Consider the following 18,291-nt stretch of genomic DNA (forward strand, 5'->3'; position numbering starts at 1 on the left):
AAGAGAGGCATTGATCGTGTGAACAGTCAGAGGCTTTTTCCCAGGGCTTAGAAAAATTGAGGGCTATGGGTAACCCTGGGTAATTTCTCAGGTAAGGACATGTTTGGCACAGCTTTGTGGGCCGAAGGGCCTGTATTGTGCTGTAGGTTTTCTATGTTTCGATGAGACAAGGAGATGACTGATGAACTAAATGGGTATTTTGCATCAGTCTTCACTGTGGAAGACACTAGCAGTGTGCCTGCTGTTGTAGTGTGTGAAGGAAGAGAAGCGGGTGCAGTTACTGTTACAAGGGAGAAGGTGCTCAAAAGGCTGCAAGACCTAAATGTACATAAGTCACCTGGACCAGACGAACTGCACCCTATGCTTCTGAAAGAGATAGTGTTTGAGATTGTGATGGCATTAGAAATGATCTTTCAAAAATCTTTGGATCCTGACATAGTGCCAGAGGACTGGAAAATTGCAAATGTCACTCCACTCTTTAAGAAAGGAGGAAGCAGCAGAAAGGAAATTATAGTCCAGTTAGCCTGACCACAGTGGGGGATAATGTTAGAGTCAATTGTTAGAGGTGATGGAGTACTAGTTGACACAGGACAAGATCGTACAACGTCAGAATGGTTTCCCTCAGGGAAAATCCTGGCTGACAAATCTGTTGGAATTCTTAGGAGATTACAGGTAGGAAAGATAAAGGGTATGTAGTGAATGTAGTATATTTGGTCTTTCAGAAGGCCTTTGACAAGGTGCCACACATGAGACTGCTTACCAAGTTAAGAGCCCATGGTATTACAGTAAAGTTTCTAACATGGTTCAAGCATTGGCTGATTGGTAAGAGGCAGGGAGTGGGAATAAATGGATCCTTTTCTGATTGGCTGCCAGTGACTAGTGGTTTTCTGCAGGGGTCGGTGTTGGGACCACTTCTTTTTATGCTGTATATAAATAATTTAGATGATGGAATAGATGGCTTTGTTGCCAAGTTTGCAGATGATACAAAGATTGGTGTAGGGGCAGGTAGTGTTGAGGAAACAGGTAGGATGCAGAAGGACTTAGACAGATTAGGAGAATGGGCAAGAAAGTGGCCAATGAAATACAATGTTGGAAAACGCATCATCATGCACTTGGGGGAATGCATCATCATCATCATCATCATGGTAGTAGAAATAAATGCATGGACTATTTTCTAAATAGGAAGAAAATCCAAAAATCTAAGGTGCAAAAGGACTTTGGAATCCTTGTGCAGAGAACCCTAAAAGTAAACTTGCAGGTTGAGTTGGTGGTGAGGAAGGCATACGCCATGTTAGCATTCATTTCAAGAGGTCTTGAATACAAAAGCAGGATGTAATGCTGAAGCTTTATAGGCACTGGTGAGACCTTACCTTGAGTATTGTTGAAAGACTTGGGCCCCTCATCTTAGAAAAGATATGCAGGCATTGGAGAGGGTCCAGAGGAGGTTCACAAGGATGATTCCAGGAATGAAAGGGTGATTATACGAGGAACGTTTGATAGTTCTAGGTCTGTATAGACTGGAATTCAGAAGGACGGTTGGTGGGGGGGGGATCTCATTGAAACCTTTCGAATGTTGAAAGGCCTAGACAGAGTAGATGTGGAAAGGATGTTTCCCATGCTGGGAGAGTCTAGGACAAGAGGGCACAGACTCAGAATAGAGGGGCACCCTTTCAAAACAGAGATGGGGAGAAATTTCTTTAGCCAAAGGGTGGTGAATTTGTGGAATTTGTTGCTACATGCAGCAGTGGAGGCTGGGTCATTGGGTGTATTTAAGGCAGAGATTGATAGGTTCTTGATTGGACATGGCATCAAAGGTTACGGGGAGAAGGCGAGGGACTGGAGTAGAGGAGCAGAAAAAATAGATCAGCCAAGATTGAATGGTGGAGTAGACTCAATGAACCAGATGGCTTAATTCTGCTCCTATGTCTTATGGTCTTAATGACTTTTAACTTTTGTTAATGTGCCTACTTCAACCACTATTTCTGACAGCTCAGTCCAAGTACAAACCACAATTTCACATGAAGAAGCTGTCCCGATACCCCATTTAAATCTCTTACCTTTGATCATAAACCTGTGTCCTCTGGATTTTAGGACACCCTCCCTGGGGAAAAGATTATGGCTTTCAACCTGTCAATGTCCCTCATGATCCTATATACCTCTGTCAGATGACCTCTCAGTCTATTATGTTTCAGGACTATGCTATGCAACCTTTGCTTGTAAGTCAAGCTCCCAAGTATAGGTAACATGCTGTTCATCTGATGTGAGCCTCTGATCATTCACATTTGCAGATTTCCCAAGTAACAATAAATATGATATGGAAATGATCATTATCATGTTGCATCCCAAGAAAGATTTAGTTTTCATTTGAATATCCCTGAATTAAAAGGGTTATGTGAGTCAATTTTCAGACAATGATGTCACACATGGCCAGACACAGTCATTTTAAATTTTAGCTTTAAATTTTATTTTCCAGACTAGTTCTACTTGAGTTAGAGACACATATTTAATATTTCCCAATCACTACCAAAGGCCATAGAACTATTCTGCATTAATGAACAAGAGATTTAGTTAAATGGTGAGCTTAGGTATAAGCAGAAAGATGTAATGTATTTAAAAGAAAAAAATACCTTTTGATACTTTGTGATAACTGTCCATTTTTTACTTTATACATAATTTGTAATATTTTAAAATCTACAAAATCTCTGAATTTTAAAGTGTTTAGTTGAATAAATAGGGGTTCGATGGCTCATAATAATTTGTCTTATTTACAATTCGTATGGCTTTCTTTTGGAATAAAAAAATTGAGTTTGTATTTGTTTTGTATGAATTTCCCAATCCCTCGACACAGTAAGTCATGTATGGGACTATAGGTGAACAGTATAATGTACACAAAGATTCCTAATTTAAGAAATCTTGCGCTTTGTACATTATTGCAATAGATTTTGACATATTTGCTTTAACATAATTTATATGTGGTTTCCAGCTTAATTTATCTATTACCACTCCTCAAAATTTGGTTTCAGATACCTTATCAATTTCAACGTCATTTATTCTAAGACTACTATATGAATTTGGTGCACGGTTTCCAAATATTATGAGTTTAGTTTTTCTTAGATTCAGTGATAATTTGTTAGCATCAAACCATTTCTTTATAACTTTTAGTTCTTTCTCCACTGTATCCAAAAGTTGTTTCAGATGTTCCCCATTACAAAATATAGTTGTATCATCAGCAAATTATATACATTTTAATGTCTGAGAAACCATACATATATCGTTTATATACAAAATGAACAGCAATGGACTAAGCGCTGAACCTTGTGGAACCTCACAAGTTACCCTGAGAAGTTTTGAATTCGAGTTGTTTATATGTACATACTGATACCTGTCTTCCAAATAACTACTTAACCAGTCATGTGCCACCCCTCTAATACCATGTCTTTCTAATTCTGTTAATAATAATTTATGGTAAATGGTGTCAAATGCTTTTTGTAGATCAAGAAATATTCCTACTGTATATTCATTTCTTTCTATAGCGTTTGATATTTCTTCTACAAAATCTGTTAATGCTATTGTAGTGGCTCTGTTTTTTCTGAAACCATATTGCTGTTCACAGAGTATATTATGTTTTGTTATGAAATCATTCAACCTTCTTACAAATATTTTTTTCAATATTTTGGAAAACTGTGAGAGCAAAGAAACTGGTCTATAATTTGAAAACACATGTTTATCTCCAGCTTTGTATATTGGAACGACCTCGGCTATTTTAATTTTATTGGGAAATTTTCCAGCAATCAAAGACTAATTACAGATATGAGTCAGTGGTTTCACAACACAGTCAATGATGTTTTTAATTAAATACATGCATATCATATCCATTCCAATCTGTTGATTTCTTGCTCTTTGATTTATATGCTATATCAACTATTTCTTTTTCCTCAGTTGATCTAATAAACATAGTGTAAGTGTTTATATTGATAATATTAATTTTACTCCATCTTTATTGCTGGGTTCAGTAATTAATTTAGCTAATTTGGTTACCACATTAACAAATAAATCATTAAACCTATCTGCAACCAAATTAGTATCCTTAATTACCATATTATTGTTTGAATTAAAATAATATGGGCAGATTGCTTTTCTTTTATCCTTTTTAATAATTTCATTAAAAACTCTCCAAGTATTTTAATATTATTTCTATTATTCTCCAATAATTTACTATAAAAACTCCTTTTAATAGATCTCATAATACTTGTTAACTTATTTTATATATCTTATATTTAATTTCAGCTTTCTTTGTTTTATGTTTTAAGAATTTCTTATATAATACATTTTTCTTTTTGCAAGCATTTTGGATTCCCTTTGTTAACCAAGGCTTATCAATATACTTCTCTTTGTCAACTTTTTTAACTAGAGGGCAGTGTTTATCATACAAATTAGTTATTACAGAAACAAATGCTTCATGGGCTTCATCTACATCATCTACATAAACTGTATTCCAATCTTGTAGAATTAACTCCTCTCAAGAGATTTAATGGTACCTTCTGTTATATGTTGAATTAACCTACTAGTTTTAGTTTCATTATTAATCATGTTGCAGCTCTCAAGAGCTAAAAAAAACAGGCAGATGATCGCTAATATCATTTATAAGAAAAACCTCCTGTTACTTTCCCATCAGTAACATTTGTAAATAAGTTATCAATGAGTGTAGCACTGTTATCAGTTATCCTGCTTGGTTGTGTGATATAAACTCATGCAAAACAGTGTATTGATAAAATTTGTTATTTGTGTATGTCCACGAGGATTAAAGGTGACAGAGATCAGAGTACTACAGGAGAGTCTATTACTAATTTTCTGCTAATTGTTATGATAAATTAATTGTATGTTTAAGAAAACACTAAATGTCCAAGCAAAACACACAAAATGCTGGTGGAACGCAGCAGACCAGGCAGCATCTAAAGAGAGAAACACTGTTGATGTTTTGGGCCAAGACCCTTCGTCAGGACTAACTGAAAGGAAAGATAGTAAGAGATTTGAAAGTAGGAGGGGGAGGGGAAAATGCGAAATGATAGGAGAAGACTGGAGGGACTGGGGTGAAGCTGAGAGCCGGAAAGGTGATTGGCAAAAGGGATACAGAGCTGGAGAAGGGAAAGGATCATGGGACAGGAGGCCTAGGGAGAAAGAAAGGGGGAGGGGAGCACCAGAGGGAGATGGAGAACAGGCAGAGTGATGGGCAGAAGGAGAGAGAAAAAGGAGGGGGGTGAAAACTAAATATATCGGGGATGGGGTAAGAAGGGGAGGAGGAGCATTAACAGAAGTTAGAGAAGTCAATGTTTATGCCATCAGGTTGGAGGCTACACAGCAGAATAAGATTCAATTCAGTGAGAACATTATCTTTGGGTGTTATAGAACATCAGCCGCTAGTTACTGCTTCAGGTTGATTTATGGTTTTATCTAACTCCTTTTGTTTGCAGAATTTAACATTTGAAAAATGAAACTGAATAAGTTTTTCTTAAATAGATGATTGGGGAGAAATAACAAAAAAAATTAAAGTATTTACAGAAAGGTTCCACAGACATTGATGAAAACCATCTATATTACAGTTCTTATCCTCCAATATACTGTAAAAGGCAAAGAGGCTTCATATTTGGCTTGAGTTTTTATTGTTGAATTGGGAAGATCCAAATAGACTTGTAAATAATTCATGCCAAATTAAAAAGGTGCCACTGGAAATCTCATCCACAATGAAAGGGGTCAAAGAATTTTATGCATATTTGTTTTAAGGAGTCATTCTGCAAAAAATAGATGGCATACAACTGAGGCAACTCTGCAATTTCCTTTTATACATAATGAAGGAGCTAAAGATGGAACAATTATAGGATAGAAGCAAAACCAACAATCAGCAGAGTGGAATGTACCAGCATATTGCTTTCATAATTTTGTGCAGGCATAAATAAAGGTAAGCTTAATTTTTAACACTACCAATAATAATTTATTTGTATGCACAGGATAAATTACTGTATTATGCATAGAGGAAAATAATGAAGGAATGTAGTAAGAGTAACAGCTGGGTCTAAGGAAGACACTTACCAATAACGTAGGCTAGAAGAAGTGCAAGAGTAACTGTAATGGCTGTCGCACTCAGAGCTGTGCACTTCCAGTTGCAGCACTTGTAAGGTTTGTTGAAAGTGAAGGCAGGTCTAGAAAAAGTGCTTCTGGGAAGGGGTCTTGGAGGTGGAGAGTAAACAGTATTGGAGGTCAAAGGGTAGCTTGGATTGGTAGTACCATAGAGACTGGATGTACCAGATCCTGGCTTAAATAAGAAATGCCTATGAAGAAAGAGAGAGAGAGAGAGAGAGAGAGACTAAACAAAACTGAATGAAAGAAATAGGCAGTGACTGTTACTGATAAATTGATATCAAGTCCAAAAACATCTATAGTACATAATATTCATTACTAATGAATGAAAGTCTTTTGAATTCTCCTTGAATAACATATTCTTTTTGAGTCTTTGTTCTTTTGAATCAATGATAGAGGAACCTTCTCCCATTTACCCGTGTACAAGAAAATATTAGGACCTTGAAGAACAATCTCTACACTGAGGCTTATCCTTCATTTCTCTGTCTGAATGTACCCCCTACTTTAGTCTGTACTATTACTCCATGGAGATTATCATAATCTTTTGTTGTAATATTACAAAGTTATTAGCATCTGTTTTAAACATATGCATCATGAATTTAAATATAAACGTTTGGTAAAAGCTCTCTAACCTGATTTGATGCAGCCTATTCAATCAAAATATTATTTCCTGTTAAATCATTATAATATCTTTGAACAATTGAGATATCCATACAAAATCTTATTATGTTTGCTCATCTAGTTTAGACCAAAGAGGATGGAAGTTTTGAAAACTATGGTGGAGAATCCATTAATTAACAAAGCACCAGGTCCCAAAGCTAAATAAATAATTAACAAGAAGGAATCTACTGTAAAATACATTAAAAAGTTCAAAATACACATTTATTTCAGTTCTAATCTCAAATATTAACATTCACAGCAAATGATCATCAGTAATGCAGTGTTTTCCTATGCTAAAAAGTACTTAACAAAATCAATTTGAACTTTCAACATATACTATATTATAAATGACATGCATTTTCATGTTTGCTCTTAATGCATTATGCTAAACAATTACAACTTGCATTTAGACAGCAACTTTAACTTAGCAAAGCATTCCTTGGTTCTTCTGGGAATATTTGGGTTATAATTACTAAAGACAAATTAACAATAGTCTAGCATTGAAAGAGCAGAGAGCTCTCAAAGGTCTGCAAAGCTGGAGCAGATGACAGATAACCAAAAATGCAAAGCATGGAGGGATTTCAAAATAAGCTTTGAATTTTTAAAATTAGAATATTCCCAGATCAAGAGCTAAATGATCAGTGAGAGAGGGACGATGGATAAAAGGAACTGTTCCAATGTTCTGAAACCACTGTTACAGTGTTTGTTTGGGTGCTCACTCAGTTTTGGGATTTGAGGAAACAGCAATGACAGATCAGTAACTGTGGAGGTCATAATAGGCAGGTCTTGGAACAGAGAAGAGATGAGGAATTGGGGTTCGTTGTAAAGGAAGGGTCTTTGATCTCAAACATTAACCCCTTTTTCTACAGTTGGTGTCTGACATGTTGAAGGTTTCAAACATGTTATTTCAGCTTTCTTGCTTCTGCAGTCTTGTTGATTTCAGAATATTTGCATATATACGAGAAAAGGTTTTATTTGTCCAATTTTTGGAATTGAGAATATTTATGAAATTTTGCATTGTTTCTTACTTTGATTTACCTCTTCTTGAAATTACATGTTTGTTGGGATAGAATAGGAGTTACTTGCAGTGATGGTGTATTGAAGGTGAGGTATAATAGTCTATGACAGACTTTATTGACCAATAACATTTTCTTGTCTTCTATTTTCTGAAGAAAGCTAGTTTTCATAAAACAAAAACTTCTATCTAATAACTTAGATATCTGATGCATGGGATTCTCTCTAGCATACTAATAATTTTCTCATGGTGTATCAGCTGGCAATTTACAGTGGCCAATTAACCTACCAGTGTGTCTTTGTAATGAAGCAATTGGAGTATCTGGCAGAAATCCATGTGCTCACAGAGAGACATCCCAATAACACACAATGAGCACCTGAGTCCTTGGAGCTCTGAGGCAGCAGCACAATGCTATCCTGTCAGAGATCACAATGTGAAAAAGCAGGGCCCTTCTCAGTGTCTTGGTCATTATTTTTTCTCAGTCAACGTTATGAAGAAAAAGATCTGGTTATATTATGTGAGCAAAGTTGTGACCATTTCCTTCACTGCAAACAAACTGGGCAGTTATGTATGAAATTGTGCTTTGTTGGTTGTAAAGGACTTTTGAGACCCTGAGGACATGAAGGGTCTATATAAATAAATCTTTATCTTAATTAGATAACAAAAATTGAACATATTACTTCAGATCAAGTTGGCAAACATTATGTGCAGCAATAATACAAGCACATTTAATTCATGTGCTACCACTCAGTCAATATCTAAGAGACGAACAAATCAAGTGTGAAGCAATAACATCATGACAGCTAGAAATGTACAAGCTTTTGTTTTAGGATAGGGCTTGATGTCTAGCTAATCCAAGGTCTGGTAAAGGAGGCAGGACCGGAGCCTCGAGCCATTCTGGAGGTGAATTAGAAAACAACTCAGCTGATCATTCCAAAGAAAATAAATGAACAACTAGGAAAGGGGATGTAAAGAAATAAATTTACTGAAAGGTGAAAACAAGATGCAATACAAAACAAGGTACAAAAAAATAAAGCAAGGAGGGACATGAAGATCAATTGACGGTCCAAATCATTGCTGGATTTGCCGTTGATATCTGTTGTGCAAGAAGGGTGTGCAATGAAGTTATGGTAGATTCATGACAGGAGGGCTGGCAGAAGAATGGTGAATGGGATCTCTGGGCCTAAGGAGAAAGCTAAGTGGGGTCAAGGCCCAACATGTTGACAATTTATTCCCCTCCATAGATGCTACCTGACCGGCAGAGTTCCTTCAGCATTTTGTGTGTCTAAGCTGTTATTATGTTTTATTGTAATGTTTTTATTGGCTGAATTATTGAGATTTTAATTGATTTTTTTTTCCAAATTTTTCAGTCTTGATAATTTTCAGCCTGGAAAGGATCACAGCTGTATGTAAAGCATCAAGTGTGGTCCCAGTACCCAAGAAAGACCAAGCAGAACTCGAATGACTTCCGTCCAGTGGCCCTGACCTCACACATCATGAGGACCCTAGAGAGGTTGGTCCTGGCTCACCTCCGACTCCTGGTTAGATCAGTCCTCAATGAGTTTGCCTAGCAGGAGCACATTGGAGTCGACGAAGCTGTCAACTACCTGCTGAACAGAGCCTACTCCCATTTGGATAAGCAGGGCAGCTTTGTGAGAATCATTTTTTTTTATTTCTCAAGTGCCTTCAATACCATACTGCCCTCATTGCTGGGGGAAAAGCTCTGTTCAATGCAGATTGGCACTTCCATTGTATCCTGGATAATGGACTCTCTGACTGGCAGACCACAGATCGTGCGGCTTCAGACCTGTGTGATAGACATGGCTATAAGCAGCACTGGGGCCCCATAGCAGATGGTATTGGCTCCCTTCTTGTTTACCTTGTATACCTTGGACTTTAGATACAACACTGAGTCATGTCACCTGCAGAAACTCTCTGATGACTCAGCAATAGTTTGGTATATAAAGGGAGGACAGGAGGATGAATACAGGGCCCTGGTGGAGGACTTTGTCAAATGGTGCAAGCTGATTCATCTGCAGCTGAACAGTAGTAAGACAAAAGAGACGGTGATGGACTTTAGGAAGATGAAGCCTGCACTGCTCCCTGTTACTATTGATGGTGAGGACATGGATGTGGTGACAACCCATCAGTACCTGGGGATGTACCTGGATGACAGGCTGGAGTGGAGCACCAACATAGAGGCTGTGTACAAGAAAGGCCAGAATTGCCTCTACTTCCTGTGGAGACTGAGGTCCTTCGGAGTATGCAGGCCTCACCTTCATATGTTCCACCAGTCTGTTGTCGCCAGTACAACCTTCTATGTGGTGGTGTGGTAGGGCAATGGCTTCAACACGGCTGATGCGAACAGGCTCAATAAACTGATCAGGAAAGCTGGGACTGTTATAGAATTCAAAATGGACACACTGGAGCCAATGGTAAGACAAAGGACCCTACAGAAAATCCTGGCAATTCTGGACCATGTTTCCCATCCTCTGCATGCCACCTTGGCTGAACAGAGAAGCATTTTTAGTATCAGACTAAGATAACTGCTCTGCTCACAAAGAGTGCTACATGAGCTCATTCTTACCCTTGGCCATCTGGCTCTATAATAAGTCAACCTGTAGCCGGGGAAGTGATGACCCCTCCCCCCCCCCCCGCCCCGTTAGACAGTATATCTGTGCACTTTTAATGCTACTGTGACACTCTAATTTCCTTTGGGATTAATAAAATATCAATCTATCTTTAAATCCATTTGAATATATTTTGAATGTCTTTGCATGCTATAGACTCTTTTCCAAAACACTCAAAGACCTTTAACCGCATCTGTATGATGTCAGTGCATTCTGGGAGCAGCTGTAAGCATGTGCTGTCTTACATGGTCATTATTTGGAACTGGCTCCACCTCACATAATGCCTGACCAGATTGTGTAATCAAGCTTTTATATGGACTTCTAAGGTATTGACGGTAATGAGTCACAACAGTTTACATGCATACATGGATCAGAATGTATGTACTTTTGTGTGCTCCTAGGTCCACTTTGCTTTACACTTAAATATAAATCAAGTTCATTTTAAAATTCAAGTACATGTTTGAAGAATTTAGAAATTCAACAGCAGGGGTGTTCTGATAGCTTATATAAATTTTAATCTGATCTTTCTTCCAATAATTTGCAGGGCACATCATAAAAATTATATCAAGAATATGCTAAAGAATAACTCAGAAGAGCAGATGGTATTGATGGAAAAAGAAACAGTCATCATTTTGGCTATGCAACCTTTTATCTACGGAAGGGTCATGGACCCAAAACGTTGATTGCTTCTCTTTCGACAATGCTGCCCGACCGTGAAGTTTTCTCAGCATGTTTTGCTTTGGCCATTCATCCAGCTTTATTCAAACCTGGATGGATGGGCAATTTAGTAATTAAGTTGTACTTACAGGTGTTTCTGACTGTAAAAAGTTCTCCTCTGGTATCATTTCATTATAATGTGAACACACTAACATAGTTGGAGTTATGGCAAGGTTTGGAGGTCAAGTCCATGACCTTCTGTGCATTCAAGTGCTGGAGCCTCTCAGATATCCTTTGGGCCAAATGCGTAAGTAATCGGAGTAATTAAATAATAAATGACACTGCGTTACTTTTTCTTGCTGAGTTGGCCTTACTTTGTTTTGTTAAATATAAATATATTGAATTTTGTGTTAAAATGTCAATAGACTGATCTCAGAAGATATGAAAGCATTTTGCTTATGCCTTTAACCAAAGGTAAGACTGCACTTGTTAAAAATATTGACGCATCAACACAATTAAATTTCTGATAATTATAAATTAACATCTATTTCTAAGTGACTAAATCATGGTTTAGTTTGGAACAAGTAGAAAAGAATTAAGCAAAAAGTAATGATTTTACAGAGACTAAAATATCAGCTGTCATTGGGTACAAGGAAACAAATAATCAACTGGTTGTCTTCTCATATAGCCAGCCTAGAAGTATACATACTAGTCAACTTCAGTCAAAAACTGGAAAAACATGAGGAGGGATAGTATAGCAGAAAAGGAACTTTTATTTTTAAAAAAAGATAAACTTAACATATAAAATATTGACATTAGAACAGAGCTATCCCACAAGATAGATTCTAACAGCAAAACAGATTTATGTTATTATTGAGGAAGATAATTGTCTGCATAGTATTCCACAATGTCATGCTTACAGCTAAATGAAGTACTTACACTACCAGTTCAGTATTTACATGATAAAATTAGTACTATGTGCAGTGACACCACCTCTTTCTCCTTGGTCCAAGACCAAGGAACTGCTTATAGACTTCAGGAGAGGGAGATCAGAGGTACATGAGCCATTCCTCATTGGAGGATCAGAGGTGAAAATGATGAGCAACTGTAAATTCCTTGGTGTGAATAATTTGAAGAATCTGTTCTGGGCCCAGCACACAAGTGCAATTATGAAGTAAGCACGGCAAAGCCTCTACTTCATTTGGAGTTTGCAGAGATTCAGGACATCAAAAACTCTGACAAACTTTTGTAGATGTGTGGTGGAGATTGTATTGACCAGTTGCATTACGGTCTGGTATGGAAACACCAATGCCCTTGAATGCACAATCCTACAAAATGTAGTGAATACGGCTCACTACATCATGGGTAAAGCCCTCCCAACCATTGAGCACAATCTACATGAAATGCTGTCATAGGAAAGCAGCATCCACATCAGGAATCCACCACCCAGGTCATGCTCTCTTTTCACTGCTGCCATCAGGAGGAAGGTAAAAGAGCCTCAGAACATGCAACACCAGGTTCAAGAACAGTTACTACCCCTTAACCCTCAGCCTCTTGAACAAAAGGAGATAATCAGAATCAGGTTTATTATCACCACCATGTGTCCTGAAATTTTTAACTTAGCAGCAGCAGTTCAATACAATGCATAATATAGAAGGAAAAATAAATAAATAAACAAACAAACAAACTGATTACAGTATACGTATTGATCCCATTGCTCAAACCATCTAAAGCCTGATTGACATTGGCCTAAGGTGGAATGTATACCGCTACCAAAATAATCCTGAAAATCCCCTGTGGTAGGGAAAAAGGATGGCACTTAACTGCTAGATTTTCTAGGTCTGGTGAGCAGAATTATAACAGCACTGATATATTTGTGCACCAAGAAGAGTTGATCATGAGGCATATTCCTCCACCTCTGCTTTTGAGAGACTCTATAGATCTATCCTGCTGGTGTACAGTAAACCCATTGATCTGATTTGCTGTATCCAGTACGGAAGGGGTTAACCAGGATTCCGTGAAACAAAGGACACACGCAGTCCTGAGCAACTCTCTGATTCAGCACCCTAGGTCCAAGATCATCGATTTTATTCACCAGAGACTGCACGTTTACTAGATAGTCAGTATTGGGAGTTTAAAACCTCGTTTCCTTAAATGCACTTATATCCCTAACCTCACTCAACTTCACTCAACTGCACTTGCTCTAATGGTGAAATGTTCCCACAACCGATGGACTCAGTTTCAGGTGCTCATCTCATGTTCTTGATATTTTTTGCTTTTTTATATTATTGTTTCTTCTTTTTTCATTTGCAGTTTGTTATATTATGCATTTTGGTTAAACATCATAATTGGGGGGGGGTCTTTCATTGAGTCTGTTACAGTTACTATTCTATAGTAATGTTGGGTATGGCAGAAAAAATTAATCTCAGGTTGTTTATGATGACATCGGTGTACTTTCATAAACAAATTTACTTTGAACTTGGAATCATTAAAGATCTGTACATTAGTGTATATATGTATAATGTGCTTGTTGAAAGTATTCCTCCAAAACTGGTAAACGTTAAACACACTGTACAAAACACTGAGTAAAATTGAAGAGAGACAATTCCATCTTTTTTGTTATTGAGGTTTTCTGCCTATCTTTTTTGAGGGGACTGAGTTTCGCCACATGAAATATAATTATGTAATCAGTCAAAAGATCAGTGAATTGTGGTTCTTGCAAAATTTGTAGGTTTAACACTTAATAGTTAATATCTCTTTTCCTTTTATGACTTAGCTGACATAAAAATGTGTTGTGGAAAGTAATAATCATTCAGATTCTGTTCAAGATTAGCTACTGGACTTCAGTTATATTTTTGAGATTACCATCTTAACTATGATATGAAGCTCATGATACAAAAATATCAATTACCAGAATCTGTCCAAATATTAAGAACATTTATCAACAACATTTTAAAGAGACAAGAAGCAACTCAATACAATTTTTCCTAGGAGACAATAAATTTCACTTTTGATGGCTAATCTTTTTTTTTACTCCATTACTCTTTTATCAAGAGATGCAAAGGAAAGCCACACGTACCCAAAAATATTATTTTGGAGATGCTGCTTGGAAGTGGAGTAATGCTGCTGACTTACTTTGCCCTTTTACTTTGCTACTACATGCAGAGAGCAGCTTGAACTAAGCACAGATCCACTCTACTATGTACCATAACAAATTGGATTTAAAGGCCATCTGATTAGTTTTGTGTAGTTGTTTGCTTATTCACCTTCCAACTGATAGATTATACTTGCATCCCCATTGGAAAAGATTTGTTGAAATCAGTGTTATTTAGAGATGCCTTTAGATTGCAGAAAACATAGAAAAGTACAAAAATACAATAACAATCTGATTTCAAGGATGAAAGAATTTACTTAGTTTAGAGTTCACATGGTTTATTGAAGAACTTGCAAACATTTTTACATTGGAAAAGGTTAAACCTGCTACTCCATCAGTAAATGAATGATGCAAATTTACAAGTCATCATGATAAGATGAGAAAGATTTGTGTAGTTGTATCACCCTTCCTCAGGAACTTTTTTGTTCCAAAATATATAGATGATCTTCAAGATAATATAAAAGTTTTGTAGTTGATCTATTTTTAATGTTTTGGTTTGCTTTGGGACATCAGTGACTTTTAGAAGCTTTCCAAAGTCTGTCATCTTTAGCAAGTGGTAGACCTGGAGTTTTTGCTGTTCAGAGGTTTCCTCAGAAATATTGTAGGCTTGTACTGCATCACCTATGTAGTATGCAGTCTTCCTTTGATGCCTTAGGCCCTGACATCTTGCAGTGACTTGCAGGGTTTAGGTTGCACTGGCCAGCACATGCTGATCTGAAGCACATGAAATGCGGAGCCGTAGAGTGGGTGTATACAGACACGTTCAGCAAAAGTGACACTGACATTTCTACATTTGGATTATTTTGCAAATTATCTTAATATATGTCCTTTATTTATTAATTCCAGTCTATGAAGCAAGCTTCTCCCATTTTAAATCATAAAACTCCTCATACTTGTGAGCATCTCTACAAACTTTCTCATGCATCTGTAACAATGGTGCTAAGATTTTTGCACATTGATTTCATTGTCATTATAGCAAATTTCCATAAAACTATTACCATGCCTTATTTTAGTACTTTGTTCTACAACTTTTAAGTCCTGGGATCCCATGTTTTTTAAACTCCCTGAATAACTTTCCCAACACCTTCAATAAATTACATGTACACATCCCCAAGGCATCTCTGTTCTGGTCATTTCTTCAAAGCTGTGTAATTTCAGTAATATCAGTTCTCTTTACCTTTCCTTACAAGAGGCATCAGTACCAAATCCTCAATGTTAAAAAATTATTTACTATGCATCTACTTAATTCCTTCTAAAAGCTGTAATTGACTTGGCTTCAATACTCATTTGCAATTATGAGCTAGTTTTCTAATAGCCCTGTTCTCAAATAAAATGTCCCCTAACCTCTCTTTATGCATCTAGTGCTAATTCTCCAATTCTACCCCTTGTGGCAATGTGTTGACTAGAATTCAAGTTGCACAATGTTATGAGAGAGAAACAGATGCTTTAATGCAGTTCATTTTCATTTCACCAATTTTAATTCAACTTTCTTGCTCCCATTTCACCCATTTTCATTACCTTTCAGTTTATTATCTCATTTTTTTCAAAGAACTGAAAGATTCAGTTTCAACATTGAGCAACACACATAAAACGCTGGAAGAACTCAGCAGGGCAGGCAGCATCTATGAAAATGATTAAAACAGTTGACGTTTTGGTCCGAGACTGGAAAGGAAGGGGGTAGAAAAGCCAGAATGAGAAGGGTGGGGGGAGGGGAGAAGTATAAAGTGGCAGGTGATAGGTAAAACCATGAAAGATGACCTAATTGAAACCTATCGAACAGTTGAGAGGCCTTGATGGAATGGATGTGGAGAGGATGTTTCCTATGGGTGGAGTGTTTAAGAGCAGAGGACACAGCTTCAGAATGGAGGGGTGTCCTTTTAAAATGGAGAGGAGGAGGAATTTCTTTAGCCAGAGAGTCTGTCAAATTCATTTCCCCAGGCAACTGTGGAGGCCAAGTCTTTATGTATACTTAAGGCAGAGGTTGATAGATTCTCTTTTGTTCAGGGCATGAAGGGATACAGCGGAGGGTGACAGGAGATTGGGGCTGAGAGGAAAAATGTAAATTCCAATGTGTTAAAAATAATCTGAAACAATCACTAATATCACCAGTTCCCCTGAAACAGAAAGATCTTGATCAAACATCTTTCTCGTTAAAAAGTGTATATTTTTCAAACATCTCTTCTAGCCACTTACATGGAGGAAAATGTAATGGAAATATATAACATATTGCTATCTTCTTCCTGTTCACTTACCATCTGTTTATAATGTGATACCCTAAACTGCAAACAATAAACTTAATGCACAATGGGTGCAGAATTTTAAGATTTAATTTTTTTGTATCTTAGTCTTGTGAACAGTTTCAGTTACTATGTTGGTTCTATAATACTGTAGATTTCTACCCATAAGTATCTCATTCAACAACCAAGCTGCATTTCCATTCCTTACTCTAAGCTTCGAATTTGCATCACTTCAGGTTGTTAGAAGCATTGAATTGCATTTTCCCCTTAAATACGTCCTGTTGTGACGTGGGGCACACTGCCTGAAAAAGTGGTGGAAATTTATAAAAAGTATGACTTTAAAAATAAAACTAAAACTGAAGTTTCTGGGCAAAGGTCAAAGAGCAAGGGAATGGAGATGTGGTTACTAATTGGGCCGCACATTCATGGCGTAATTGTACATTACATCAAAAGAATATGTGCTTGCATTTAATCTTCCATGAAAAGAAATTCTAAGCTTCAATTTTTTTATTAGATTCCATAGAGATTTCTCACATGCTAGTTTTTAATTCTAATTATCTTATAACAATTTCACCCTGTCATTCTAACAACTACACCAGTGAACACTTACCCTCTCTTTAACATCAGGTTACATGGTGATGGAGTAGTTAGTGCTCCTGCCTCACAATTATCATTTTGACAGTGTTAACTAAAACAAGTGAATGTTTTTATTAAAATAGAATATATTCATTCAAGCAATTATTACTTACTCACTAATAATCACCACATTCTTAAAAATTGAGGTCACTTTGAACCGTAGCTAATTATCTTACAGTTAATGCACAGATTTTCCAGATTCAATCCAGCGCTGCCTTTCTTCCTATCTTCTTTCTATCTGTGAACCAAAATACTGTGGCACATTCCGTAGGAGAGCTGAAACTGATGTTAACAGCAACAGTATTATGGCTTAGGAACTTTCTACTGCAAGTGCCTTCTGAACAGGAGGGAAGAGTTTTAGCCACAAAATTTGGTAGCCTGGAATTTCCGTTGTGGTGTGGATTGACTTCACAGCATGCTTGTTTTACAGCTGCCATTCCAGAAGCCGGTTAGATTGCTGGAATTAGCTCTGGTTTAGGTAGGGAAACAGCGGAGAAGCAGCAGCAGGTAGGGAGATACCACTTCCTAACATACCAGAGGATGACATTAAATTGAAACACAACTTTATGCCCATCATAAATAATACAAAATCCTGTTGCATTTCACTATTTCCCTCACAAACACAAGAGCTGCAAAAGTTGAGCAACACACACAAATGCTGGAAAAGCACAGCAAGTCAGGCAGCATCTATGGCAGGGAATAAACAGTTGATGCTTCAGCCTGAGTCACTTCATTAGGACTCAGAGCACCCGTAGCAGGATTTTCCACAGAATTCTACTTTTAATGATATGTATATTTGTATGCCTAATGTTGGCAAGGTGCACTTGTATATACAGATTTTTATCAGACTGCATTCAACATTGAGTTGCAATTGAATACCTATGACTTTTAATAGTCTTCTACATGGTTAGCTTTACCTATTTATTTACACACAATTTTTTTTCTTTTTCCCTCTGTTCATTCACAACATATGAATTATTACAGAATCTCTTGCAAACAATTTCTCACTTTCTGCCATAAATGCAAATTGTCCATAATCGCCACCTTTTTGGGGATATTGTTCTCAGCCAACTAAATTATTACAAGTATTTAACTATAAAATCAATGGTGCTATTTAAGGCTATGAACATATCGTGCATTAAAATATCATTTTGCCAGTGTTAACTA

The 18,291-nt window shown here is 37.0% G+C and overlaps 1 protein-coding gene across 6 annotated transcripts in view; it reads right to left on the reverse strand.

Annotated features, from left to right (window-relative positions):
- Positions 1-18,291, reverse strand: part of tenm1 (teneurin transmembrane protein 1) — a 2,244,326-nt gene that overhangs the window by 322,616 nt on the left and 1,903,419 nt on the right. For all 6 annotated transcript variants that reach the window (XM_073058035.1, XM_073058034.1, XM_073058032.1 and 3 more), the window contains one exon: positions 6,088-6,326. In XM_073058035.1, coding sequence (XP_072914136.1) covers positions 6,088-6,326 — 239 coding nt within the window. The remainder of the gene's footprint in view (positions 1-6,087; positions 6,327-18,291) is intronic.

The sequence above is a fragment of the Hemitrygon akajei genome, chromosome 10, assembly GCF_048418815.1.
Source record: "Hemitrygon akajei chromosome 10, sHemAka1.3, whole genome shotgun sequence".
NCBI lineage: Eukaryota > Metazoa > Chordata > Chondrichthyes > Myliobatiformes > Dasyatidae > Hemitrygon > Hemitrygon akajei.